This window comes from Filicampus tigris, chromosome 9 (assembly GCF_054856515.1).
Source record: "Filicampus tigris isolate MCC_2025a chromosome 9, RoL_Ftig_1.0, whole genome shotgun sequence".
In the NCBI taxonomy this organism is placed as follows: domain Eukaryota; kingdom Metazoa; phylum Chordata; class Actinopteri; order Syngnathiformes; family Syngnathidae; genus Filicampus; species Filicampus tigris.
In genome coordinates, this window is record NC_141225.1 from 17789233 (window position 1) to 17816990 (window position 27758).

The window sequence follows — 27758 nt, forward strand, 5'->3', positions numbered from 1 at the left end:
ATTGATGGTGGAAATGTATAAACCACCCAGACAACTAATACATGTGACAGTACCACATCATTTTAATAACACATCCAGGGAGGATGACATTGTACAGTTAAAAAAAAAAATCAAAAACCGGTTCAAAATGGTACTAACAATATCACATCATCATCCACTCTATTATAACAGTAGTTTGATGTTTTGGAACATGTGTGGCATGATCGCAGAATGGAATGAACTTGGGTAAGCATTAGAATACATTAAAAAGAAATAAAATCAGCAACAAAACATGACTTGCTGGCACAACTGTTGGTCTCGTTGACAATTTCTAAGATTGCGCCTGTAGTCAGCAACACTGCTTGCTGCACAGTGCAGTAGAAACATGTTGACTTGATCTGTCCATTGTCATCACACACACACTTATCTCATGAAAAAACAGGAAGGCCTACTGAACAAAACACATTCAACCATTTTCCCTTTCCCACTCTGTGCAACTCCACCCTTTAATCATAATTTCAGAAATACAAATTCACTGTGCCTCCCTGGCATAACAACCAGTGTACTTACTGCATAATAAGTTAACAATAAATACACATTAAAAAAAAACAAACAAGATTTTACAACATAAAATATAATGGCAAGTATGAATCTCCAGACTGAAAGACCCTCAGTCAAATTCCAAAGTTTATACAAATATTAGGAAGAGGTTCAAGGGGAAGAAATAAAGGTAATGTATAACACAGACGACTGTACGACTGTATTGACATACTCGAGGCTGAAGGTTTCTACTGAAGGCTAACATTGATATTGAAATTCCAAATACCATAACATGAAACACTAGATGTGAAAAACTGATCTTTGACTCTCTTGAAACTGAAAAGCAAATCACCTTGCAGTTGCGTGTGAATGCTCAGTGATGCTTTTGCTAAAATACCAAAGAATTTGCAGACAATTCATGAAATTTCAGAAGAATCCAGGTAGTTATGTGTAATTCTGCCCCATAGCTATATACTGTTATAGTAACATATTGTGTACGTCATGCTCCCAACAGTTTGTTTACAGTACAAATGGTAGCTTAGCATTGCTAGTACTGTTGGAAGCTGGATAGTTATCTGTGAATTTGAGAATCGCGCTCATTGCAAATCTTGCTACTAGTTTGAATAATGCAAACTCCCCCGTTAAGGTCCATGTACTAGTTTGATCTCCGTCCTCACGAGTAGGACAACTTTGACATACTAAGATACTAAGTTACTAGTGAGGCAAAACTGTACAATTGTTCACATCGGGCGCTTCTAGTACTACTAGAGGAGCGACATTGGCTTAGTGGTCGAGTGGTTGTCTCGCAAAAATCGATTGAATTTTCTCGTCAGTTTTCTTTGCCATCTCTGAAGTTCAGGAATCATACAATGATCAGATCTGGGAAGCTTTTCCATCCTCGCGAATGCTCTCACACGAGACGGGCGAGGGTAGAAAAGGGGAGCGGTCTAACATATTTATACTGTCTTCAAAATCTAAACATAATGTGGGTTGGTCTCCTCCCTGGCTGGCCCTGCCTATGGGCCTGATCTTCACCAGCTGGTCCTGTGCTCAGATCAGGGCATGCTGACTCTGAGACTTTGAACTGATTATGCAACGTGTAATTCCCAATTTGGTTTTTGGTTAACCTGTTGGCTAATATAAAGCCACTCATACAAATTCAGATCCTTCACTACTAATAATCGGTATCGGCCCTCAAAAACACATCGGTCTATCTCTAGTGTAAAGCGCTTTAAGCGCCTTGTAGGTGGAAAAGCGCTATACAATCGAAAGTCCATATATACCCATTTATTAGAGAAATGCTAGACTTTATCTGGTAGAATATTAGAATGTCACTACTAGTTCTAATAGCAGACAGTTGTCAGTTTTGTCTTACTAGTAACATAATCTGAAGTTGGCCTAGGTGTCAGTTTGGGGTGTGGCGTTTGTTTCTTTAAACGGACAAGGATTAATACGTAGCACTAGGAGCACAGCTAGGCCACTCTGTGAGGAAATACTGTGGTCAGACATAACCGGGTTCTACTTTCGAATCTAGGGAAACTTAATTTGTCGAAATAGTGAAATGCCGTAAAAAAAAAATAAACACAAGATATTATATAATAATGTGTGCTTTGATCATGGTAGCTCACAAAATTGCTTGAAAAACCTTTCTTCCATTTCCACAAATATTCTCCATTTTCATCCACTCAGATCATAACCAATCATTTGGCGATATATGAGGAGAACACAAAGCTACAATGGGGTTTGTAGTGTAAACGCAATGAGGAAAGACTTTAGTGGGGACTGGATGTCGACTTCAGCTGAGTGACAAGGGGGTGAATTAAGGAATGCCCTCTTTCCTTTGGCAGCACTGCGAGGGGGGCACACTCCAGTCGTACACGTATGAGAGTCGCAGCTTGACTTCCTCTTTACACAGCCTGCCGTCACGCTGTAGCATCTGATGCTTCTCCAGCATGTCCTCCAGACTTTGCTTATGTGTCACCAAGTATTTATTGTTGCAACCGCGGGATTTATATTCCGTGTCAAAGCGCGGGTCGTGCGTTCGCCGAACATCCACCGGAGCCAGCCACGCACCCAAAGACACGTCCTCACTCTGCCATATCTTCAAGTAGCCTGCGTTAAGATGCACATATCGTACCAGGTCGGATGACAGGATGTAGCCGCCGCCCAGTGCGTACGGCAGGTAGTAGTCACAGAGCTCCCAAGAGCTTTCCCGCCACTTCCCAGCTGTCTTGACTCGCCCTCGGCCTGAGAAGAAGCCCCAGTACAAGCGACTGGGCTCTTTCCCACGCAGTTCCTCTTTAAGGAGGTCCAAACGAGCGAATGTGTCATCATCTGCTTTGAGGACAAACTTAAAGTCCACATTGTGATCCAGCCAGGAGTACATGTGCAGCAGCTTCACGGTCAAGTTCTCATAAGAATCTTTCAAGTCAGGCAGTAGGAGCAGATCCTTGTGCCGTCCTTGCTCTACGTTTAGGTTCTGAAGGTCTTCGTTGGAAAGCCCCAGAGTTCCGACAACAAACATGGCCAGAACATCCGAATCCCGCTTGGACAGCCATGTGCTCCGGATGATGCTCCTGCGCTCAGTGTACTTAGGCCCTGTTGTGATGAGGACGACGAGGAACGCTGACACGTCTTTGGAAGGAGCGGATTGGTCATGCTGTTCTGGACGGGGATGTAAAACGCTGGCGAGGGGGGCTAAGCCCGGTGGATCTGCATGACCCTGCTTCAGAGTTTCTGAGGTACATTTGGCCAAGAAGACAAGAACCACAGCAAAAGTGCACACAGTGCACAGGAACAGCGCAGTCTTGTGGCGGCACACTAGACGAACCAAATTCATGGTGCTGAGCCTGTCGTACAAGAGGGAAAAACACAATTGTGGTCATGTGATCAAAACATACAGTCCAGTCCAAAAATATTTGGACAATGAATGACACAATTTTCAGCATTCCAGCTCTGTACAACACTGTAATGGATTTGAAATTAAACAAGATGACTCTGAGCTTTAATTTGGGTGTATTTACATCCAAATCAGGGACTATGTTGATATATACAAACTGAAGACCTGGAAGTCCTACACATCCTAAAAGAGCCTGGTCTGCATATGAATAAATGAACTCCTTTGCCATATAATGAAATACAGTCATTCATTTTCTGATGCAATATAGTTACTCTATCGTCACTGAAAAATAAAATTGTGCACTAACTTGATTGTTTATGATTATGGTTTAGGTGGTTGGACAACAATTATGTCACATTAACATTAGTATTTAGCCGCTCAGCTTGTTAAAAAGGAAGCTCCATCTGTGTAGTGTGTACTGTGCAGTATTTCTCTTTATTTGCGTGCTTCTTATTTCTAGCTATAGCGCAATGTATGCATTTGCTTCATTATGATAGGTTTGTTAGTTATTTTATTTACCTGAGCAGTAAAGTGGCCCTTTCGTGAATAGTCGAGCGACAGTAGGCCGTGCAGCTTTGCTAACGTTGACGTTGGCTACCGAGTACAGATGCCTTGCGCACTCTGGCAACTCTCCCCACAAAAAGCAAAATTATACATGGTGCGTAAATTGGACGAAGACAAAACGGAACACGCAAAATGAATGGTTTAAACTCGTAGAGCCAACACAGAGTCAGACGTGGATGTTTTCATTTTCCGCCACGAAACGAAGCAGCGTTGAGTGGAAACCGGAAACGTAGTCCCAGAAAAGAGGAAAATAAGATCGCAAATATTACATATATTTTATTATAATGATACATCACTTAGGTTTGTGTATTATAACCAGTACACGTTCTCGTCTTAAAAATACTGGAAGCAATAGGAGGCCCTCTTAACATGATACATCCGTAATTTTACAACAGGTGAACTAAGCATCTTACCCATAGACGACGTAGGTCAACGTCGCCACCGTATTGGATGTGGAAAAGCGTAGGTATCTGTGTAGCTCCTCGCTTCATCATTCATTGAGGCTTGGAGATGCAGCAAACCTTTTACACTCATAATTAGCTATTGTATGATTTAGACTGAACAACTGATTTTTGAATGGTATTTGGCAATAACATCAAGTTGTAAATACCATTTTGGTATTTGCTGAGTCGAAATCATTCCTATTTAACTAATTGCCCTACCACTGTACTCTGTTTGTTGTTAGTTGCTTAACTAATTTGTATCCTACTGTGTAGGTTTACCGAAATTAAATCAAAGTTTTGAGGGAGCAATGTAAAACAGACGACAAACTGTCAGAAGGGAATGCTTTTATGCTCGTCCAGCTCCAGTGATTTCCATTATTAGTAGTTAAATAAATAATTCACGGTGTATGAAAAAAGATTGATCAGAATCAGTTAAAAGTAAATGATACGGCCCTTTACCCACGTGCCACATCTATGTTTCAGGATATGGTTATTACAGTAGGGTTGTGATTGACACAAATTAATAGATAGATAGATAGATAGATAGATAGATAGATAGATAGATAGATAGATAGATAGATAGATAGATAGATAGATTTTTTCATTTTCATTTTTTAGCCATGTGAGCTTTATTTTGAAATTTAAAACCGGAAGCTCATTCGGTGACAATTTCCTTATGTGCACCATTCGCCGGAAAAATAATGACCTCCGGCTTTTAAAATACCCAATGTCTCTTTCTACCCTAATCGTGAACGAGTCAAGAGTCATTTTGATGTAATCGCTTTGCTTCGTGTATCCTTGCCTGACGGTTTGCTTTAAAGCCATTTCTTGTTTGCTTAGAAGGACAGTGACAAGCGATGACTGCTGGGAGAAACAGCCGACATCCTGGACCATGCCCACTGGCGCTCGCCATCTTTTTGCTAGTTTTTACTGAGCGTCTGGTGGAAACAACCACTGGATATGACCCCTATAAAGTCCTGGGTGTCAGCAGGAGTGCCAGCCAAGCAGAAGTCAAAAAGGCATATAAGAACCTTGCCAAAGAATGGTGAGTAATCTCTGCAACCATCTATTTGTGTGCTACTAAATGCCTGTGCTTGTTATTCCACCAGCCGTTTCAACCTGCTCTTTAACGATTTCTGTTTCCCAACGTGTTTTTCCCCCATAGGCATCCAGATAAAAATAAAGACCCCATTGCTGAAGATATGTTCATCAAGGTTTCAAAGTCGTATGAGGTGTGGTATTCAAGAACTAGAAAATTGTGTTGCTTATTCTTGATTATTGTTCAACCGTCCCGAATCACTGCAGCTGTAATAGTTCTATACGAGGTGTGTCAGAAAAGACAAATCCAAATACAATCATTTCAAATCCAAACTAAAACTTTCCCCTTCAATGTTATCCCCCCTGGAATCTTGAGCGCTTCCCCTACTTTCTTTGCCATACCTTAAGGAAAGATACTTCCGAGATCCTCCGCAGCTAAACCTGCCCTGTTTCATTAAAATATATATACATATAAAAAAGGCAGTGTATAACTAACTTTTATCCTTGTATTCTTGATGTTTTGCACACAGATTTTGTCTAATGAGGAGCGAAGGGCCAACTTTGACCGCTATGGGCAGGTAGATGAAAACCAGCCCTTTGGCCAGCCACAGCGGCCACACTTCCAAAACAGCTTCTACTTTGATGAGTCTTTCTTTCATTTCTCCAGGTAATACATTTCCACGTTCCTTTAATATATACTGTGTAAGGGCTGCTCCGATCAGGGTCTTAAATGCTGCCGATTCGGATCATCCATGAGTTTGATCTGTCAATATGCGCTGTAAATTTTCAATTTACTTGTGTTGAGTGCTATTGTTAGTATATTCCGATAAAAGAAACCGTAAAATCATCTTCATTTAGATAACTGATTTTTGTATATTGTGGTATCTGCTTACGGTGCCTTTCTATTAGACAATAGCATGTATTTTATCATAAAGTGTGTAACTGAATGAATGCATTGAAAAATTGTTGATCCTGATAGAGAATTGTTGACGTAGACATGTTGGCAAGAGACACCAGTAGAACACCCATGCATGTTAACTACTGCTGGCTGTGAAAGTTTGTGAGTAGCCATAAAAGGTTAAGAGTTGTGCCTGGTGGAGTTCTGGCAGGACTACCTCTGAAATATTTGAGATGAGGTAGGACATAGTGGGGCCCATGCATTTTTCATCAGATTTGGACACGGTTGTGGCTGAGAATTGGAGCCCAGAATACACTACAGGGTCTTGTCAAGGGACCAAACACAGCTGATTAATCGGATGGTATGAAGTTGATGGGATGATCGATTTGAAAAAGATTTGATAGTGAGTGTCCTATCGACATTGAAAGGCATTGATCAAGATATGCCAAACCTATACATTTTCCACAGAAATCTGCTGATTATGATCGAAGCACCACTAATGTCTATCGTTTATAATATCTCCTTGCCGATAATCAAAATCTGAAAATTATTTTGGATCAGATGATAATTCAAGAATGGCAGAAAGGAACCTCTAAGATTGACACAAATCCATTCCGGGATGCTAGTCGCCTACCAATTGGTCAATATTTTAAGAGAGTTTTTTTTAATCCAGTCTAAATTCTCAAACTGCCACCTCCATAATCTTTAACAGTACAGGCATTGTTTTATGTAGCATTTTAACATTCTTAACTGTCAGATTTCTTTTTTTTTTTTTTTTTTTTTGCAATTTTAGATCTGGCTCAGGGGTTATTTAAAATGTTCTTTAAATTTTGCATCATGTGCTCGGGCACTTGTCTGAGCACTTGTCCTTGAAGGCACGCAAGGCATTTGTCCTAAAAATGGTCAATATCATCTTTATCTTGTCCAGGTCCAGGGACTTTGCAGACAGCAAGTACTTTCTTCACCACGCTCAGTTTAACAGCGATGTCCTTCCAGACAGCCACAAGAGGCCGTACCTCATCAAAGTGACCTCCGATTGGTGCTTTGCGTGCATCCACATAGAGCCTGTGTGGAAGGAGACTGTGCAGGAACTTGAGCCACTGGGTAAGGCCAATGCTGATGGCATGATACCCACGTTTTTATTTTCCTCTCTAACATGAACTTCATGTTTGCAGTGCTGCTCATTAGTATAACTTCAATTATAAATACAGCTGCAACAATTAATCAAATTTGATCGCCAACACAATGGTTATGTTCATAATGCAGGTCAATTCAGATTTTTTTTTTTCTTTTCAAATCCGACCCGTCTGCAGTATGAACGCTCATCCGTATACATCAGAGTTGTTTCGAGTAACAGTGTTACTTTTACATTTCAATTTACTTGAATCTCACCTGAAACATAAAGCATGAGGCGGTCGTTTGTGGTGATAGTAGTAATTCAACCACGCAGACGGTTCATTTGTTACCCGCGGCAATGATGTGACATCATCTTTAGTAGACGTCTTCAACTCTATAAAATGAGATCGAGGAGGGTTGTCTCATTTCCCCAAAATATTTCTACCTCCTCCCACCTTGCTCTTCTGTCAATCTGAATTCCTGCTGCATGCGGGATCATGTTTACTTCCATAAATACTGGACTGTCCATGTGATAAGCACATTCAAACAGTATTTGTCTCTCCAGTGTGAGATAAAGCTGCAGTTCATCTGTACTTTTCCACCAGGTGTGGGCATCGGTATTGTGGACCTGGGTTATGAGCGTCGTCTGGCTAACCAGTTGGGAGCTCACCGCGCTCCGTCCATCATCGGGCTGGTGAACGGCAGAGTGACCTTTTTCCACCAGGCCATCGTTCGAGAACACCTGCGACAGTTCATTGAGGACCTTCTTCCTCAAAATTTGGTGGAAAAGGTGAAAAAAAAAACCCCACAATTGCAGAGAACTTCCTGTTAGGATTGCAAAAGGGTGAAAAATGTCAGATATATTTTGGAGGTGTTTTGGAAATTTTGCCAAATCGTAAAATCACATATTGCCGGCGAAAAGGCGGAATCCTTGATGCTTCAAAATCATCACTGTTCAGGAGACTCTCTTATCATCATGCTTGTTGGTTCTAGCCCGATGCCAGCGATTCCCTTTAAGTCTCTTAAATTCCCCCATTTTTTTCTCTCTGTTTGTCAGCTAGCTAAAGCACCAGAAAACCTGAATTCACTGCATTCATTGTGGCAAATATGTTCCAGGAGTCAGAGGTTTTTGTTTGTTCCCTAGATTACTTCTGACAACTACCAGCATTTTCTGGACAGCTGGCATGTTGGAAATAAGCCCAACGTTCTTTTATTTGACCAAGACTTCAACGATCCCATTGTCTATAAGGTGAGGCTTGTTTTCAGCTTTACTCCTCAAAACCTCAATAGTGAGAATACTGTATGCACTACGCAGGCTTCTTTTGTAGCAGCAGCAACACACCAGTACAACTTTTTGTGTTAAAAGTACTTCAGCGCCAGTTATTTGAAAGCTTGTTTGAGGCCAATTTTGAAAATGCATCTAAATTAAAGTGTGCTTTCCTCCTTGTGCTCTCCAGTTAACAGCATTTGCCTTCAGAGACTATGTTCATTTTGGTTACGTCGACCAGGGCGACACACACAACGTTCAGCTGCTGCGCCAGTTCAACATCAACTCATACATCCCTATCATGATGTTGTTTAAAGAGGACACCAAAAACCCAGTGGACATGATCCAGGTACTTTCCACACACGTAGAGCTCTTCTGTCATATTAAGATTTTAGATTGAAAAATCACTTAACAACCCTCATGTTTGGTGTATTGGACATAAAGGACTTTTTAGGCATCAAATGCAAAATTACACTTACTCGTTTGTGATTTTGTGTGAAATTTCTGAATTAACCTAATATGCGTTATAACCTTTTACAGGTCAACTTAATTTGACTTAATGCAAACCTTTGAATGCTCATGTCCAACCGTTCAATGTTAAAGGTGCAACAGGTGTTTGATACCTGAGGTCACCAGTAAATGTTCGGGTTCAACTAGAATTGCTTTTTTGATTCAGATTTTGACATCATGAGACCAAGACGCCGCCTAACAATTGATCAACAGTACCTCACAATTTTTTTGCCCTCCACTTCTTTTGTGTTCCAGGCTAGAGGTCTGTATTGGAAGATCATGGATGTGTTTGTGTCCAACAACAAGTTCCTGCAGGTTCCCCGTCTAGTCAACCAGCAGCTGTTTGATGAGCTGTGTCCGGTCAAGCAGTTTCACAGACGGAGGAAGTAAGCCATCAAAGGTCATCGCATTGAATTCCCACATAAAGAAAGTGAATGCAATGGGACCATTGTGTTGCAGGTATTGCGTGCTGCTGATCACCGACGACGACCAAGCTTTGCTTCCCCAAAATAAAGCCTTCCTGGACTTTGCCACGGTCAACAGGAAAGAGGTGCTACGGTTTGTGTACGTTTACCAGCATCGGCAGCAGCCTTTCTGCCAGGCTCTGCTTCCCAACCAGGCTGTAGTGTCCCCCCAGGTCAGTGCCACGCACGCACACAACATTTTGGTTCGCATCATGAGCACTTCATCAAGAAGAACATTCATCCCACGTTAATATGACTCCTATTTAATTATTTAAAGCAAACGACATGAAATCATAAACCGTCACTGCCGCGAGGAGAAACGTGAAACATTATAAGCGTAGTACAGTATTCATGAGAAATGTGCGTTTTTCAACACCACTAACAGGTGGTTATTCTTGAGAGGCGGAGCCCAGCTGGCAAGGTGCTGTACCGCTCTGTGATTGGCGGATGGAATGGCAGCGAAGAAGACAAGTACCGCCTTCTTGAGCATCTGGAGCTCGTTCAGAAGGACCCCACCTATCTGACCTCGGACGCCACCTTGCCCGAGCTCAACGACGAGATGGCCCCGGTAAGATACGGCACACACCGCAGAATGATTTTCCTAACTTGGTCGAACAGTTTTAAATGTTCAATCTCTGATCAGATGTTCCTAATCAAGTGGCTGAATGCTGCTTGTGATTACTTCCATCAAATTTATGATGACCTTCTCTACTCCAACTGGTAAGACCACCTGTTTTCTGAAGCTGAGTCGTGATTGGTCGTTAGCTGAGCCCTGAGCAACTGTGATGTCATTTTCAGTCGACGGCAAGTGGTAAAATGGCCGTCCCCTGAGATGGAAAAAAAAAAAACGGGTGGATTTTCTGCTTAACTCATATTCTACAAACGCAATATTAATCAGAATGTTGTGTTTAGACTGGGACTGCATATAATACTCTTGTCAAGAAACTGTTTGGGTTGATGTCCGCTTTAAGTGACATGTTGTGTTGTGTTTAAAAGAGGAGGAAACATTTACTAGTATACTTTAAACCAGGGGTCTTCAATCCTATTCCTTGAGCGTCGAGGCCCTGCCTGTTTTCCATCTCTCTCTGCTGCAACACACCTGATTCAAATAATCAGGATCTTTATCCAGCTTCTGGAGACTTTGCTGATTATTTGAATCAGGTGTGTTGCAGCAAGCAGAGATGGAAACCGGCATTCGAGGAACAGGATTGAACAGCTAAGGCTTAGCTGCTTGTGGGGAATAGGGACTGAGCTTTGCCACGAATGGCGAGCAACATACTTTGTTGATCTTGTGGCAAAAGAACATTGTAGAAAAAGCTGAAAAAAACGAGACCTGGTGATTTGTTTTATTTACCGGTATTTGTTTTTCAGCGAGCTGGAATGTCCAACTTAAAATTATGCCTTTTCCTGTATTAACTAACGTACAACTTGGTGAAAGAACTGCTTCTTAAAAAGCTTATTTTGAACTTTTCGGTATCAAGGGCAAACTAATATTTTGTTATGTAGTTACAACAAAAGTCCTCTGATGTGTCTTCTTTCAAGGCGAGAGATGATGCCCATCCTGTCACTGATCTTCTCAGCACTTTTCATTCTTTTCGGTACAGTCATTATTCAAGCCTTCAGGTGAGAAAGGAATGTTTCTCCAATACAGTTTACCATCTGAATAAAGCAGAACCATTTATGTTGACATGAAGAATTCTCTCTCTCTCTTTTTTTTTGGTTATGTTTTTAGTGAACCAGGTGAGACCAAACCCCGGAAACCAGCACCAAAGGAGCAACCTCAAAGTGATGATGATGAGTCAAGTCGATCCACTGCCTCCAGGTAACCGTGCTCACATATATTGAGCACTAGATAGATACTAGACACATCTACAAGGTCTATTTTCTACTCAACCAATCTGCAAGAGATTTTAAAAGGGGTGGGGCTTAGACCAAGAAGGAATCCATAGTCTATTATATTTTCTGGGTTCCTTTGTTATTGTCAAATCACAGAGAATGATTAAAGCTATAGGAACCTGATGCCTCCTGTGAGAATAATCTTCTAACAGACTGTTGAGTCATCAAGGACAATGTAGCATTTCCCTTTAATGCCCCTTACACCTAACCTTGGAAAAATTTGAGAAAATCTTGGATCAAAAGCAATTTAGAACACACTTCTTCAAATTTAGAATACATTTTTCCTTATGTATAATGTATAATGGAAATGTAATTTATTCAGTCTTGGGTCAAGGCATCATGATTAAACCTTTACCTCTTCAGGCAATTCCACTTTAACACTCAAGCGCTAAGTATTAGAAGTTAATTGTTGTATAGTAAAACTAAAATAAAAAATTATATCCAAAGGTTTGTTAGTCATCCCGAAGTTGAGAGGGAGGGTTTTTGAATGCAACGAACCACCTCATGCATCATACGATATTCTTGTCATAGAATATTTTTTGGGTTAGAAAAACCAAAAAAAAACCACATGTAATTTCCTCTTCTCCCTGGTCCATGCAGCCGTCCCCCCAAGAAGGATTTTGTGGAAGTCACAGAATTGACTGACATCACGTACACCAGTAACTTGGTCAAGCTGCGGCCGGGCCACATCAATGTTGTCCTGGTGCTCACCAATTCCTCAAAGAACGCATTGTTGCGCAAATTTGCCAAAGAAGTCTTTTCTTTCTCTGGGTAAGTGTCTGTACTCTTTTTGTGCATCTTAGGGAATTATAAGAATTGTTGTCAACATATTTTTTATGTTTTGGCATCAATCTATTGGTATTTACTGAAATGTAACCCCACGATGGACAGGGAATATTTTTAACAACAAATTAAATTGGAAATCAGAAGTTATGGATAATAGTGGCAAGCAAATGCTTTAGTATACAACATAATTATGTGAAGAAGGGATCTGCTGAAAATGTGTGCTTGTAAAACTGGCTAATTTAGAGAAAAATAATAATTTTGGTACAGATTTTCTTAATGAAGAAAACACTTGAGCAAACACATGAAGTAGACTCCTTTTATTTACTGTAGTGGGCCAAAAAGTTATGTGACGAAAGTAAAGTGCAACTAAATGAAAACAGATACGCATGGATGTCAAAATATTACAAACAAAATCTTTCAAAATGGTTTTCTCATTAGATTTTGTTGGTGTACCTAATGATGTGGCTAGTGTGTGTTTTAAGAAGTCTCAAGGAAATCAATTATTGTCTTGATCTTTTCCTATTGTTCAAAAACTACACGGTGCTCAGCATGAATCCCTGTTGAAAAATAAGCATTTACAGCATTTCTTTGCGGTTTCGATGATGGTTAGACTTGAATGTGGTTGAATTCACGTGAAATATCGCTAAACTTTTGCTTCGCTAGACTTTCATTTGTGTGTAATTATTTTTGTACCATTAAATGGATTTGTCAGAACAATCCAGCTTTTGTGTGTGCATCGACAAAATACTTTTTGTGGGAGCAATTAGTAGTATAGAAAATGAGTGATTCTGAAAAGAAACTCTGTTGAGGTATACTGATTTATCTTGGACGCTGGATTTGTTCACCTTTTGGTTGTGTTCAATTGCCAGATATGAAACTTTCTTCCACCACAGGACTCAAACTATCCACTTCTCCTTCCTCAACGCTGACAAGCATCGCTACTGGATGCCCTCGATTCTCCGCTCGTGCTCGGACACATCACGCCGAGGAAGTCATTCCGATGAGGATGAGGACTCGTCGGACTACTCCGGCCACGTCTTGGCCATGAACGGCTACAAGAAATACTTTTGTCACTTCAGACCTGTCTTCACCGGGGACGATCTGAGCGACGCGTCGTCAGTCTCGGAGTCGCCGTTCTCTTCTGAGAGCAGGAGAAAGTCCCGATCCAGGTCTCGGTCCAGCTCAGACTCTCGATCCCGATCCCATTCCAGAGAAGATGGGGCTAGGTCCAAGAGAGGCTCCAGTAGGGCCACAAGCATAGAAGTGCACCACAAGCTTGACCGTCTGGGACTGTGGATGGAGAGGTTAATGGAGGGTACGTTGCCTAGATGGCTGGTCCCTTCCTGGCCTTCCCTCCATGCCGCTGAGAACATCCCCACGGAGAGCTGAGGTCGGCGTCACCAAGGTAGTGCTCACCCTTTGCGCTCTTGCTTTCTTTTCAAGGTAAATTCCGAACAGTCTGCTATTTGTGAATTATTGGTTATTTATTATTTAAGGTTTCCTTGTGCCTCTCCAGAGCTGCCGTGGTGATTGTTTGTTAGTTTCCAGAGTTTGGGATGCTTTTATTTTTTTTCTTAAGGAGTCCATTGAAGGCTTGTAATGTTTTTATTCATTTATTTGTTTTTGGGAACGGGAGGGAACAGACACTGTAACTGAATCGTCCAATCACAAAGAAGTATAATGAAAAAAACCTTTAGAAAAGCTTTTATTGCATATCAGATTAGTATTCTCTTTGCCGTCACTAGTTAGATGAGTGCAACTAGTGGAATGAGGAGGGCACGCAGCAGAACAACTACGCTACTAGTGAGGCACGACTGTGCACAAGTCAACAAGTGCATTGTACTAGTATTACTCCCGATGTAAAATTCGACCAGTTAACATATAGCGCTCCACTAGTTCTGCTAAAGTGCCGAAATGTCATATAGTGGTTCTCAAAGTTTTTACACCAAGTGCCACCTCAAGAAATACTTGGCTCTCCAAGTACCATTATATTGATCAGCACTAAAATACAGTAGCATAGTAGGCCCAAGTGTCAAAAAAAAAAACGAGACACGTTTTAACTGAAACATTATGCAGTTCGAACATTCAATTCAGTGATTCGCCCGTACCACTAGAGTGTGCCCATGTACACAAAAAAAAAGTCACTAGCTTTCCAGTCGTTCTACTAGTGCACTCAATTATTTTACTAGTAAGGACAAAGAGCATACTGGTAAATTAGCAATTCAGCACACTAGTTCGATATGAAATAAATGCTCAAGCAGCTTGGCGTGTACCACTCGATGTGCCGTACATCATCCAAGTCATTTGTTCATGCCACGTCTGAACACGTGAATTGGGTGAACTGATTACTACGGCCATCACATGCTTAATTGTGTATGTTTATGACCTGTGGCTAAACATGTTTGAAGGTAAATTCAAAATCAGATTTGCATGACACCTCTTTATGAGTGAACCACAGGCTGGGGCACAGCCTGTACAAATAATTAACCTAGTTGACATTTTGAAGCCTGAACCATAGAATCTTTTACTTTATTTTTAAATGCATGAGCGATGGAGGTCATCTACCACAAATAAGCATTTAATGAGCTTGCACTGATAATTTGTAGTTTTACCTTCATCTTTTTTTTTTAATCATATGATAAAATAATTTGCTGCTGAAGAAATAATAGTCTTTTATCGCACTTGACTATCCAACTAGAAGCATTTGTTTGAAAAGTTTATTTATTAAAATGTGCATATTGTTTTGATATGACATTATATTCCATTCGACTAATAAATGTTTTTTTAAATGTACAAGATTCCGTTTTTATTAATACAACACTAATTCAATTAGCACATTAAATTATCCAGTAACAATAGCTGTGAAACAATTTGTAATAAGCAATTAACACAAGAGCATGTCTTTACCATAAATACACCAACTACAATAAAATACAAGGATCTATTCAGCAATTGCAGTGTAGTGTTGACGAGCAGATGCAACAGAATTTCAACCTGCCAACTTTCAGTACTCATTGGAGATGTCCAGTACTTTTTTCATGTCCAGGTCTTCAGGACCGAATGAGGCCGGCAGCAGCTGGTTGACGCTCATCTCTGTGTATGACCCATCAGGCTTTGACAGGTAAACGTCCCAGCTGGGGCCGAACTGAGAGACACATGATGTAATACATCTAAGTGCTGTGATATGCGCCATTTATGCACAGTATGCACTCGCCACAACAGGAGTCGCATTTTCAATCAATCAGTCTCAACCAAAAATGGAGTATTATCTTTGTAAAGGCCGTATGCTCCCCCCCCTCCCCTTTTTTCAATTAGATGTCATAAAGTGGTGCGGATGTACCTAATTGAATGTCCAGTGAGTGCTCAGTATGTACCTCTCTCATGAACTGCCTGCAGCCACCGCATGGAGAGATGAATTGGTCACTCAAGTCACTGCATAAACGGATCAAATAAGCAGCAGTCATGCAAGAAACCATCAGGTTAATGCTAAACATCTCCCCTGGCCTCAGTTAGTCTGTTATAGCCTCACTTGTTTGTCAAGTGTCTGTTTGATGGGGGTCACAAACTGAACCCTGTGAACTGAGTCACGTTTTCAAACAAAGCAGCGGTGACGCATGCTTGTGTGAACATGGATGTTTTGTTTTTTTTCTTCCAGATAATAGTCAGTGTTAATCCTACCTGGCAATTGCAATGGCCTTGAATGCGGTGTAGCCTTCAGACACTGCTTTTGAAATGGCATTCCTCTCAGCACATACTCCCAGGTTGTAACATGCATTCTCCACGTTGCATCCTGCATGGGAAACATGAGCAGTACACCTGTTTTCTGAAGATGAGCCATGATTGGTTATTACCTGAGCAATTGTGATGTCGTTTTCAGTTGACAGCAAGTGACAAAATGGCCGCCCCTGAGATGGCTAAAAATGGGTGCATTTTGCTGCTTAACTTATATTCCACAAACGCAATATTAATCAGAAAAGCCGTATTTCAACCAGTGGGCCTGCATAGAACATATTCTGGGAAAAAATATATGTTTGGGTTGACCTCTGCTTGGATGGTGCTTGGATTCAAGTTAAGGAAGGGTGCTTGAGCACCCCCAAAAATGGGCTAGAAACGCCTATGATAAGAGCAGTGAATTTGCTTCAAACTCATTTTTTCCAGAAATTTCTTAAGGTACTTATTTCTGGTTATGAGTAAGTTTATGTTAAAATTAGAAATGGCATTCTATAGGTGCAGATATAGTATAAATACACAAGCTACAAAGCATCTGTGCTTTTTTTTCTTCATTGAGCAATATAGTCCTCATTTCATTAGTTACACTTTGTTTTTGTTTTGTTTACAAATACATAAAAGATTGTAAAATCATGTTAGTGGCCTCAGCTCTAATCAGTTATGTCTCAATCACCGGGTGCTTTGTCTGTCCATTTAAACACATACGCATCTTCCCTCAAATTGACCCCTCAAAAAGAACAGGTGGTACCGTGAAGGCAGTGTGTTTGGGAATCAAACAGCCTTTGCACTCTCAGCTGTTTGACAGCACCCCCCCCCCCCCCCCTTTTCCCAAACATTTGGCCAAGCACACGACACATGAATAACTAAAAGCTTTGCACAACGGCCAACGACACAAACTGAACTGTTGATAATGATTGAAAATCCCTGGAAAGGGCAGCCTTTACTGTTGGTGTAGGATGACAAAAAAAAAGTCATGGCAGTTCACTGCAATGTTTAGCCACGTAGATAAAAATGTGTACGCGGGGTCTAATGAAATAAATGCATTTTATTTGAGTTACTTTGGCTTAAGTGCTATTATGTCATAATAATCACAGTACAATAATAGTAATACTAATAATAAGCAGTTACGTATATAGAAATTAAAAAATAATATACTACTAATAATACTGATTTGTAGTGCGCCTTTGAAAGCAACAATGAAAAAAGTACTTACTTATTACCCATATTTGAAACTAGCAGATATGTTAGTTTAGCACATTTTATTCATATACAGCCAACATGCACCTGCTCAAATTAACTCATTCGCTGCCATTGACAAATTTATTTATTTTCACAGTCCAGCCATTCAATCCCAGGAACTTATTTATAATTTTTTTCCCAATGTTTCAAACTTTAGGTTAAAAGAGGGTCTGAAAATGTCTGGCAGAGAATGCCATCCATCCATCCATTATCTGTACCGCTTCTCCTCACAAGGGTCGCGGGGCGTGCTGGAGCCTATCCCAGCTGTCTTTGGGCAGTAGGCGGGGGACACCCTGAACTGGTTGCCAGCCAATCGCAGGGCACACAGAGACAAACATCCGCACTCACAATCACACGTAGGGGCAATTTAGAGTATCCAATCAACTTACCATGCATGTTTTTGGAATGTGGGAGGAAACCGGAGTGCCCGGAGAAAACCCACGCAGGCACGGGGAGAACATGCAAACTCCACACAGGGAGGCCGGAGCCGGGATCGAACCCACGACCTCTGAACTGTGAGGCAGACGTGCTAACCAGTCGACCACCGTGCTGGCAGAGAATGATTTAAGTAAATTCTGATTTTTTTTTTTTTTTTTTTTTTTTTTCTTTTCAGTGTCATAAGTGTTATTGTTGTTTATAATTGCAGCATGTGAAAATCAGAATCTGGACTTTAAAAGTGTCACCTTGCTACAACAGTGAGTCACATTATCTCAAATAACAGCAAAACAGAAAAAGAAACCCACATTGCTCAATCATCTGTTCTGCTCTGTTCTATGACCTCCCCCAACCTCTTCCCCACCCCTTCCATGCAATACCCACCCATGAAAGGCTGGTTATTGATTACAGTGGTGTGTGCGGAATTTTTATTGTCTTTTTTTTTTTTTTTTACCCTTTTTTTTCCAACTCTGAATTGATTTATTACTACTTGTTGCCGATTGGGAGAAATCATGGCTACTGATATGGTTATGTAATAATGAGGATTCTGTCAAATTATGCCTAAAACTTCCAACCCCGCCCCACAAAAAAAAAAACAAGTATCACTTCAATGATTGCATAGAACTGGCTTAAATCAAGTAGCCTACCTGTAAACAAGCAGTTGTCAACGGTCAAGAGAGCTGCTCCAACTCTGAATTTGCTGTAAGGGCAGTATGCTTGTTTCTTTGCCTCCTGAGAGTGGTGGATCAGCTTTTTCACCATTTCCTTGGTCAAACGTCTCAAACCCGTGCCCTCAGTGTGCATCAGCACCCCTGTATATTTGACTTGGTCCATTCTCTATTTTCCTGTGTCAGTGGGAGCGAGTTTGTCTTCGAACTGGTGTTTGGTGCAGACCAGGTTTTAAATGTGAATGAATCAGTGGCACGTGGGAATGGGGAGAGGGTCAGTCACAGCCAATCACCTGCTGGGATGTCAGCAATCCATGTGCAACATGTGTTAGGAGTGTTGTTGTTTTCGGCGGCTTAAAGCCAAACCACCCCCCTCAAAACAGGCTAATAGGTCAAACAAATGATGTGAAGCAGGGGTCACCAACCTTTTGTAACAAAGAGCTACTTCTTGGGTACTGATTAATGTAAAGGGCTGCCACTTTGATACACACTTGCGAAATAACAAGACATTAGCTCAAATGACCTCATGTTTAACGTTCAATGATGTGAAGACACTGATCATGTTAATGATTTCTCATAATTATCAACAATGCTTTAAGTAGACTATAAATATCAATATGCCACATTTTGCTTCTATAAGTCTCTGCGAGTGTTTACATTTTCACAACCACATACTCCACTCATCATAATGTTCAATTATCAGTGAGCTATTTTTAGAACAGGCCTGCGGGCTACTCTGCAGACCTGTTTCTCATGAGTACAATGTTGGGAGCCCCTGATGTGAAGTGTTTCGTAATTCTTGATCTAGAGTTGTCAAAATTAATCAATTAATTGACAACTAATCAATTGTTGTCAAATTAATCGATTGATTTTAATCGAATAATTGAGAGCCATTGTTTCACTTAAAATTGTCCAAGTCCTGCAGCCTCTCAACAGTAATTATTCTTTGATTTCTATAATCCTTCATGAAAGCAGACTGATTATCTTTTGTGTCTAATAAAAATAAAACATGTGCAAACACCTGCTCTTACTTTGGAAAACAAAGACCGAACCATTGATTAATCAAATAATCGATTCTAAAAATATTCAATGGTGACAGTCCAAAACTGCTGTAAATATATCTAGAATCAGATATGGCGAAAGTGAGCGATCCACTTGAATAAATACATGCAAGAACTCAAATAGAAGCCTCCTTTTTCCCGTCAGAGAAAAAAAACCAGATGGTGCTACTGGGTGGCTGTAACTTTCTGACTGACACTCTAAATTAAGAAAGGTACAGTAGTTGAAGTTGGAAAGAGTACAACTGCAGTAGCTAGTGGTCTCCAGCAAATGGCAGCAGGCACCACTCGCTGTCGTCAGCTGCTTGCTGTTATAAGTGGAAGCTGAATCGAGTGTGGAAAACAATTTCATCATCAAGTTGCTGAATTACACTTGTTGATTAATGCAGTGATTTGGCGTTCACCTGTTACTGGCTGAAAAATTCATCAATGGAGTGGTTATGTTAATTCGCTCCACTGTTTTGTAACATTTGGACAGAAATGCATTATGTCTTTCTCACATTGTTGATTTGAACTAGGCAGCCAACTAAAGATTGATTTCTACGCATAACTTCATCCTTGATGTCTGGGCAGGCACCCTAGAGACCAACTATTGCTATGTAAACATTTTTTTTTAAAATCAGTTGTCCATAATTCCCCCCTTAAATACAGTAATTGTAATATGTGATTTAAAAACAAAAAAACTACAGATGGATTTACTTCCATTGTCTCTTATCACAACAAAAAACGTAACCTGCCACTATTCATTACAACTTATTGACCCGCAACCACAATTCTTCTGCTATGTGCAATATTCAGGCAAAAATTCTATGGTTAAAGGTTACAAACTGTAAACTATGTCATATAACAATCAGTGCTGCACGCCGGCACCTTTATTTTTAATAAATAGTATTTGTTGACATTTCGTGGCGTTGAGGTCAGATTAACGGCCGTCCAGGAAACGTGATTGTGGGAGTTCACACAAAGCTGTCTCTCTCTGGTTGAGCATAAATTATTCATCTTAAAATCAATGTGGGACAAGAGAGGAGATGTGTGTGCGTGTGTGTGTGGATGATGCTGACTTGTCACAAGGCTCATTATGACACATCATCGCAAACCTGTACAGTAGTCAATTGTGATGATTTATGCTTGTGAAGGACACATAGACTAACGTGGATGGCGATGCAGACTGTTGATCCTCCGTCTAGTGCGTGTTGCCATGACAACAGCGTAAGGTCAAGCAGGTCAAGTGTAAAGTGTTGATGTGGGTTCGTAGTTTCGGTTGCATACTTGTGCAGAATACTACTAAAATATTGATGAATAGTGTAAATCGGATATTCACAAGTGAAGTTGCAATTTGCAGTTTTACTGAACTGCGTAGCAAGATATTAAAATCCTCCGTCAGTACTGTGCAAAGCTGCTCGCCGCTACTGCAAATAGTTGAATATGTAATATTAATATGCAAATATGAAATATGAGTTAAGAAGCAAAATCCCGCTTTTTTTTTTTTATTATTATTTTTTTATCCATTTCAGGGGTGGCATTTTGTCATTTGCTGTCGACTGAAAATGACATCACAGTAGCTCAGGGCCCAGGTAACAACCAATGGCTCACCTGTTTTCTGAAGCTGAGCCGTGATTGGTTGTTACCTGAGCCCTGAGCAAGTGTGATGTCATTTTCAGTCGACAGCAAGTGGCAAAATGGCCGCCCCCAGAGACGGCTCAAAACAGGTGTATTTTTGCTGCTTAATTCGTATTCCACAAACACAATAGTAATCCGGGCAAAAAAAAAAAAAGTTTAGTCTAGCAGGACTGCATTGAATATATTATTGTAAATATTTAGTTTAGGTTGACTTCCCACTTTAAGATGAATAATTATTTTATTGCTATAAACACTTTTAAATCCACATTGTTGTGGTTCATGCTGTTAACTTTCATGTAGATGGTGTGGATTTGATTCCTCTTAAGCGGCCCAATACCCAGCTCTCATTAAAAAAAAAAAAAAAAAAAGTGGGTTGTATCACAATGTTACAAAGTGTACATAATGCAAATAGCCTGGAAGCAAGGATCTAAATCTTTCCAAGAGATTAGCCCAGCTCGGCTTCCAGTGCAGCGTAGCAAATGTACAGTGGTAGCCTATACTGTAGCTATTGCATAAGAGCGAGGTGGCGACACTAGAAGGTCGTGTTACTTCAGATTAGCTTCGTTACACACGGTAATAGACAATGTCGTTCAAGGTGACAGAAGCCCATTTGTACTTAGGCCGAGTCAATAAACTCCCACTCTTTTGTGTTTGTGTTTTTGTGTTTGTCCAGCCGTTTTCTAGATCATGCTTGTCCTCATTAGGGTCTTGGGTGAGCTGGAGACGATCACATTTGACTTACACGCTAAAGTCCGCCTCTTTATGTGTCTCTATTCTTTAATTAATTAAACAAGGACTTTGCATTCTTAGTAGAGGATCGTCTTCCTGCTTGATGCTCTGATGATGTCAATCTCAAGTGTGTTTCTCATTTGATAAATGAAACATTAAGTTTTGTAGCTGTAGTAAAAAAAAAAGTTGTAATGATTTTATATAGATCTGTAAAGCTGTACCTTAGAGAAAATGAAGAAATGTAATAACATTTTATTGTTGTTTCTTGTTTGTTTGTTTTGGTTTTGTTTTGTTTACGCACAACCAAAGAGCCTTCGTGCCAGTCAAGTAGTAGGTTAATTTATACCTGCTCCTTTTGTCCTTCTGTGGGCTGTGCATGGGTCATACAGTCATACCTGTGCTTTTAATTTTAATTTATTTTACCATGAGTGTTAGAAATGTCCATCCATCCATTATCTATACCGCTTCTCCTCACAAGGGTCGCGGGGCGTGCTGGAGCCTATCCCAGCTGTCTTTGGGCAGTAGGCGGGGGACACCCTGAATTGGTCGGCAGCCAATCGCAGGGCACACAGAGACAAACATCCGCACTCACAATCACACCCAGGGGCAATTTAGAGAGTCCAATCAACTTACCATGCATGTTTTTGGAATGTGGGAGGAAAGCGGAGTACCCGGAGGAAACCCACGCAGGAAAGGGGAGAACATGCAAACTCCACACAGGGAGGCCGGAGCCGGGATCGAACCCACGACCTCTGCACTGTGAGGCGGACGTGCTAACCAGTCGACCACCGTGCCTCCTGTTATAAATGTGACAGGCAAAAAAAATAAAAAAAGACAACTTCTGAAATGAAAATTTAACTATTTGCAGCGACACTGATCAACAGAATTGCAATGATGTCTTTCCGGGTCACATCAATCAATCACATTTTACTTATATAGCACTTTTCATACATAAAAATGCAACTCAAAGTGCTGTAAAACATAGAAAGCAAAACATTAAAAAAAAAACAAAAAAAAACACATCGCTGCTCTGTTTAAATAAATGCACTGATTAAGAACTGTGTCTCAATACGTCAGTCCATAATTTGAATATCACTTCCAGAGAGGGCACCGTGTGGAAAGTGACTTGGCAGCATAAATTCACATGATGAACACAGATGGTTCACACAGATGTCTAAAAGCAAACATTCTGTCCAGGATAACACCAACATGACGCTGCTTGATAGTTATGCAAATGAAAACTAGATGCAGTCTAGTCAGTTGACCTTGAGCGTGTATGTGTTTGTGTGTGTCCGTTCATGCATGATTTACATTGTCAAGCGTGGCGTAAACACAATATTCTTTTAACACCTCTCTTTTCATGGTGGGTGACAATGAATCCTGCTAATCATGAAGTTGCGTCGCACCTCTCTCATCTAATATCTTCCCAAGACCACCAGGCCTCCCCGTGTAATGCTGCAGTTGTATGTAATGCTACAGTTGTTGAGAAATGTGATGGAAAATTTGAAATGCCTCACCCCCCCTGGGCATTGCACGTGGTGATGTTAGTGAACATCGACACGTAAATACAACATGGAAGCCTTGCAGGCTTCACCGTGTCTTCGCACAGAAGGCCATTCAACCATGATGGGGTTTTGCTCATTAATGAGCTACGGCAGATAAACAAAGAATGCAATTAAATAAAGGCTTTATTTGTACATGGTATAAATATGTTTAAGTTTGATATATATGCACACAACGACACACTTTATCTGTTTGAACCCATAGAACAGCGCGTTTGATACATTCAACTCGATCTCACATTAGTGTCGTTAGTTGCGCGTCAACACCAAACAGTTTTGACTCAGCATGAGACTCGCCATTTAGTGTTTTACTGTTTTTACGTTATTAATGTATTGTTTTTATGTGTCGGATTTTTACTGCATGTACAGCCTTTGTAATTAGCCATGGTTGTTTTTAAACTGCTCTATAAATTAAGTTGAGTTGAGGGTTTAGTCTAAAAGACAGATTTTCTGCACCTGACCACTCGCAATTTGAGACGTGATCATCATTTTTTATACCCATTTTTGTTAGGTGGTGTGCCTTGAGATTTTTGTGACGTAAGATATGTGACCAGCTGGCTCAATAAAGGTTGGGAATCACTGAACTAGAGTAGAGCACGTGTCCAGAATGGTGATAAACAAGTGCACTAGGAGGCCATATGTCAAATAATAACGAGACTGCCACCTACTGGCACGAGCCTTAGCCTCCTGCTGTCCAAATAAACTGTACAATTGTGTCTCTAATGTTTTGACACCGCGACGAGTGGTGGCGTGTCAACTGAATTTCCCACACAGCAAATCCATGCGCCGTCCTTTCTGTGTGTATATCTTGGTTAGCTGCAACTGGAAGCTTGTGAGTGTGTGTGGTGTTTTTTTTTTTTTTTCGGGGGGTGGGGGGTGCACCAGAGATTCCCCCCCCCCCCCAAAATCAAACAGCTCCCTTACCAGGTCTCCCCGGGATCCGCGTTTTGCATCGCTCCTCTATTTGCATCTCTCCCTCACATTTTCCGTGCGAGCGATTCCGTGCAGTGGGCGCAACCACCACGACTCTCCATCACCAAGCCCGCAAACACGCTTGAGCTTTGAGACTACAATCGACGGGGAGGGGGAAAAAGGATAAGGAATTTTCAATAATGTTGCCCAAATTGCACGACTGGATGATTTGAGGACATTTCCACAGTGTCTTATTCCTGAGACACACACGTGTGTTGTGGGTAAACAACGAAGGGCTTGATCGTGTCTGCGTCTTGTGCGTCGTTTTATTTTTACCTTCTTGTTGTTCCCTCCTTTTGTTTTTGAAGACGACGCTTTTGTTTTCACGCTTTCGGCGAGGAGCTTTACGTTTAGTGCGCCTGGGTTTTTGCTCAAAGACGCATCTGGAAATGTCTGAAGTGTTGCCTTTCAACGAAGAGAAAATGAGTCATTATGGAAACGAGGGCGACGAGGGACACCTTTCCTTCACCTGTCGCCTTCAAGACACCAACAACTTCTTCAACGGATCGCAGAATAAACGTCCACCCAAGCTGGGACAAATAGGCCGTAGCAAACGGGGTACTTCTTCTTTTTTTTTTTCTTTTTTTTTTTACTTTATTGAATTAAATGGCTTGCATGGGTGTTGTGTTGACTGCGCCTTTATGTGTGTGTCTCCATATCCCCCCTAAGATCATTGCATTTGTGTTTTTCTTCTATTTTTTTAATTGCTATTTTTAAAATGCACAGTGCCCCCTTACCTGGATGAACGCTTTATGACAAATCTGACTTAATTCTCATTTGCATAATGAAGAAAAAGAGGCTCTATGTTATGTGCTACATTTTTTAGGGTGAATCCCAATGTGTGAGTTTGTGCATTGTGCTGCCACGAACACACATGCGCACTTGATGTGGTGCACGACCACAACATGCACTTGCATGCACAGCTTAGTGGGAGACAGTACATGTATGCATTTGTTTGCAGGTCCTGCCTCTCTAATGCAGGCACGGGTTCCTCATGCATGCATTGGCATGATTGTTGATATTTTGTGTGTATTCACAAGCCACTTGGCACATACGACAATAATGAGCTTTATTTTGTCAGTCAGACAGACACTATAGCCTCTTTATTAACACTCTCCCCGTCATCCGCAGTTGTGATCGAGGATGAGGCTGGCGATGACGATGCACTCAAAAATGGAACAGAGAAGACCCCAGCGGACGCTTAGAAACAACCCCCCGTAAAGAACTCTTGAATTTTTTTTTTTTAAATGATGATATTTACCAGTTGTAATCCAAAGACATTGTATATACGCACTTTGTTTCATGTGGCAGCAAGCAGCACTTCCACACACCCTCCTCTCCAAGGCAATTATGGCCTTTTGGGTGATGCACACACACAGGCAACAAAAGAGACCCCCAGGTGGACCCCCACACCAGCACACACACCCTAGAAGAAGGGGTTTTGCCATAAATCTAATAGCTGAAAAAGGATGGAGGGGTGGGGGTTCTGGTGGGTGATGGAGAAAAATCAGGGAGAGGATGCAGGAATGAATATTAAATCGAAACAAAAGCACACATTTCTGCTATAACTGTCTAAATTATATAGCAGTCTCTAAGTTTGTACATAGGGAATACATTTTCTTGCACAAGTTTGGTATCTATTTCTCTTTTTATTTTGGGAAAAAACAATGTGTTTTGCAGTGAATTTACGCCTGATGTTTGTTGTTTTTGTATGTTGAGGATTTTTATTTATTTTTTCCCAATTTAATTCTCGATGTTGCCTGTTTTTTTTTTTTTTTATATATATATATATATATTTTGCAGCTGATGTTATTTATTCATTTATGATGTACCTCCCACCTATGCGTGTAAGCTTCCGGGCCTTCACCTGGATTGGTTGATATGACTGTACACACCCTATTGATAAACTATTTATATTGCATTGTGCATCATTGTGTGTGTGCCAAACCTCATGAGGTATATACTGTGCTGCACCAGACATGTCGTTCTTTTTTGTGCTTTTACATTGACTCCTAAAGGTTGTTTGTTGTTGTTCTTTTTTAGGGCTAACACTTAAAATACCAACTCATGCATGGCAAACTTAAAATCATGCATGCCCAGCAGCAGAACTTCTGAAACTTGTGTGTAGGCTATTCTTGAAGCACCTCGTGAAACAGCTTTGAATGACAAACCTCAAGCAGCAGTCTTAATACTATACTGTATCATTCACTCTTATTTGTACAGTGGCCTAATATCTTGTAATAAAGGTGATGACGAACAATTTACTGTTTAACGAATGATGAGGTGGATTTATGTTTTTTTTTTTTTAATGTTTACAAGTGTAGCAAAAAATGCAAAAGTCTAGTTTTATATGATGAGGTTAAACAAGCGTGTAACTTGGCGGACTTTTCAGATGTGTTGCTTGTACAGTTGATACTAGATTGTATATCTGGCTGCCAAGGAAGGTTAAATCAGTGTTTTCCACTGTGAAAAGGTATCATCCCATTCATCCGAACGATTGGAAGGTGACGAGAATGGGATCAAAATGAACCAACAATAAAAAGAAGGACTAAAGACACGCTCTGTGCTGTTGTTTTGACTTGCGCCTCAAACGTCGCGTTTGCAGACGGCTCGGATGGATCGCAATTTCAAAAAAAGTGTGCTTGCATCCACCAATCTCAGCTGGTCTCTTGAATCAAGAGCTGCTTTAGCTTCCTGGTCATGCAGATGCGAATGGTGCAAGGGGAGCACCGAGGCATGAGCAACACTGATGAGACGTGACATTTCCAACTCTAAATGATTCATGTGTGACGAGCCAGTGTCAGCGTGCAGCATCTTGAGCGGGGACTGCCGCGATGTTCTCAGGGAACGCATCCATACAGGGGACGTAAACACATCCAAGCACGCACGTCTCTTTTCAGCTCCCAACTGTAGGCCGGACTAACATATTGCTTGTCTCTCCTCCTCCTCCTCCTCCTCCTCTTCTTGACAGACATGAAAGGGACTGCCTGGACCCGCTACCATGGTAACAGATGCACCTTGCGCTCGATGGGTGCTGCGGCGGGTTCGCTTGCGGAACACTTTTCCCCGAGCCTTAGCGTGATAGCATCGCTATCTGTAATGGAATGTTCCCCGTTCTTTTATCGCTCCAAAACTGCCTATTCACCGTGTGGCGTGAGCACATTATCCCGCCAATGTGGTCCCTTCTTCCAAGACAGCAGTCAACCATGACGATGCATGGCGCTTACTGCAGCAACAGCCTGTCCCCCCTCACACGGGATGAGAGGCTGCTCACTTCAGGGATGAAGCTTATTGGGTTGCATTGCCTCATCTGGAAGGTGGCAGTCACATTTCAATTCATCCCACA

General features: G+C 41.1%; 4 protein-coding genes across 5 annotated transcripts; 2 read left to right on the plus strand and 2 right to left on the minus strand.

The window, feature by feature from the left end:
• Positions 1 to 44: 44 nt before the first annotated feature.
• On the minus strand, positions 45 to 4205 carry b3galt6 (UDP-Gal:betaGal beta 1,3-galactosyltransferase polypeptide 6). Its single transcript, XM_086041890.1, has 2 exons — positions 3938 to 4205; positions 45 to 3368 (listed from the first exon to the last, which is right to left on the minus strand). The coding sequence occupies exon 2, from the start codon at positions 3356 to 3358 to the stop codon at positions 2339 to 2341; it is 1020 nt and encodes a 339-aa protein (XP_085898016.1). The 5' UTR covers positions 3359 to 3368; positions 3938 to 4205; the 3' UTR covers positions 45 to 2338.
• Positions 4206 to 5095: 890 nt separating this feature from the next.
• Positions 5096 to 15196, plus strand: LOC147142359 (dnaJ homolog subfamily C member 16-like). Its single transcript, XM_086040886.1, has 15 exons — positions 5096 to 5470; positions 5591 to 5657; positions 5994 to 6130; positions 7290 to 7465; positions 8083 to 8267; positions 8622 to 8726; positions 8935 to 9093; positions 9510 to 9640; positions 9714 to 9891; positions 10104 to 10286; positions 10362 to 10438; positions 11261 to 11341; positions 11451 to 11540; positions 12215 to 12385; positions 13294 to 15196. The coding sequence occupies exons 1-15, from the start codon at positions 5283 to 5285 to the stop codon at positions 13787 to 13789; spliced, it is 2424 nt and encodes an 807-aa protein (XP_085897012.1). The 5' UTR covers positions 5096 to 5282; the 3' UTR covers positions 13790 to 15196.
• cdab (cytidine deaminase b) lies at positions 14001 to 18709 on the minus strand. Of its 2 annotated transcripts, none has more exons than XM_086040888.1 (4): positions 18451 to 18709; positions 16079 to 16190; positions 15741 to 15832; positions 14001 to 15545 (listed from the first exon to the last, which is right to left on the minus strand). In XM_086040888.1, the coding sequence occupies exons 1-4, from the start codon at positions 18635 to 18637 to the stop codon at positions 15508 to 15510; spliced, it is 429 nt and encodes a 142-aa protein (XP_085897014.1). In that variant the 5' UTR covers positions 18638 to 18709; the 3' UTR covers positions 14001 to 15507. The 2 variants fall into 2 exon arrangements, with proteins under 2 accessions (XP_085897014.1, XP_085897013.1); XM_086040887.1 differs by having other exon boundaries at positions 15775 to 15832; positions 18451 to 18705.
• A 5661-nt stretch (positions 18710 to 24370) lies between these two features.
• Positions 24371 to 26970, plus strand: LOC147142361 (calcium/calmodulin-dependent protein kinase II inhibitor 2-like). The gene is made up of 2 exons (XM_086041828.1): positions 24371 to 24970; positions 25544 to 26970. Exons 1-2 carry the CDS (start codon positions 24802 to 24804, stop codon positions 25615 to 25617), a joined length of 243 nt encoding a protein of 80 aa, XP_085897954.1. The 5' UTR covers positions 24371 to 24801; the 3' UTR covers positions 25618 to 26970.
• The last annotated feature ends 788 nt before the right edge of the window (positions 26971 to 27758 follow it).

Coding starts and splice junctions, on each gene's coding strand:
- cdab (XM_086040887.1), bottom strand. CDS start 18,637: ATGGACCAAGTCAAATATACAGGGGTGCTGATGCACACTGAGGGCACG. Junction 16,191..18,450: donor TGACAACTGCTTGTTTACAG/GTAGGCTACTTG, acceptor TTTCCCATGCAG/GATGCAACGTGGAGAATGCA. Junction 15,833..16,078: donor AAGGCCATTGCAATTGCCAG/GTAGGATTAACA, acceptor CCGTTTATGCAG/TGACTTGAGTGACCAATTCA.
- LOC147142359 (XM_086040886.1), top strand. CDS start 5,283: ATGACTGCTGGGAGAAACAGCCGACATCCTGGACCATGCCCACTGGCG. Junction 8,268..8,621: donor CTCAAAATTTGGTGGAAAAG/GTGAAAAAAAAA, acceptor TTTGTTCCCTAG/ATTACTTCTGACAACTACCA. Junction 9,892..10,103: donor AGGCTGTAGTGTCCCCCCAG/GTCAGTGCCACG, acceptor CACCACTAACAG/GTGGTTATTCTTGAGAGGCG.
- LOC147142361 (XM_086041828.1), top strand. CDS start 24,802: ATGTCTGAAGTGTTGCCTTTCAACGAAGAGAAAATGAGTCATTATGGA. Junction 24,971..25,543: donor AATAGGCCGTAGCAAACGGG/GTACTTCTTCTT, acceptor CGTCATCCGCAG/TTGTGATCGAGGATGAGGCT.
- b3galt6 (XM_086041890.1), bottom strand. CDS start 3,358: ATGAATTTGGTTCGTCTAGTGTGCCGCCACAAGACTGCGCTGTTCCTG.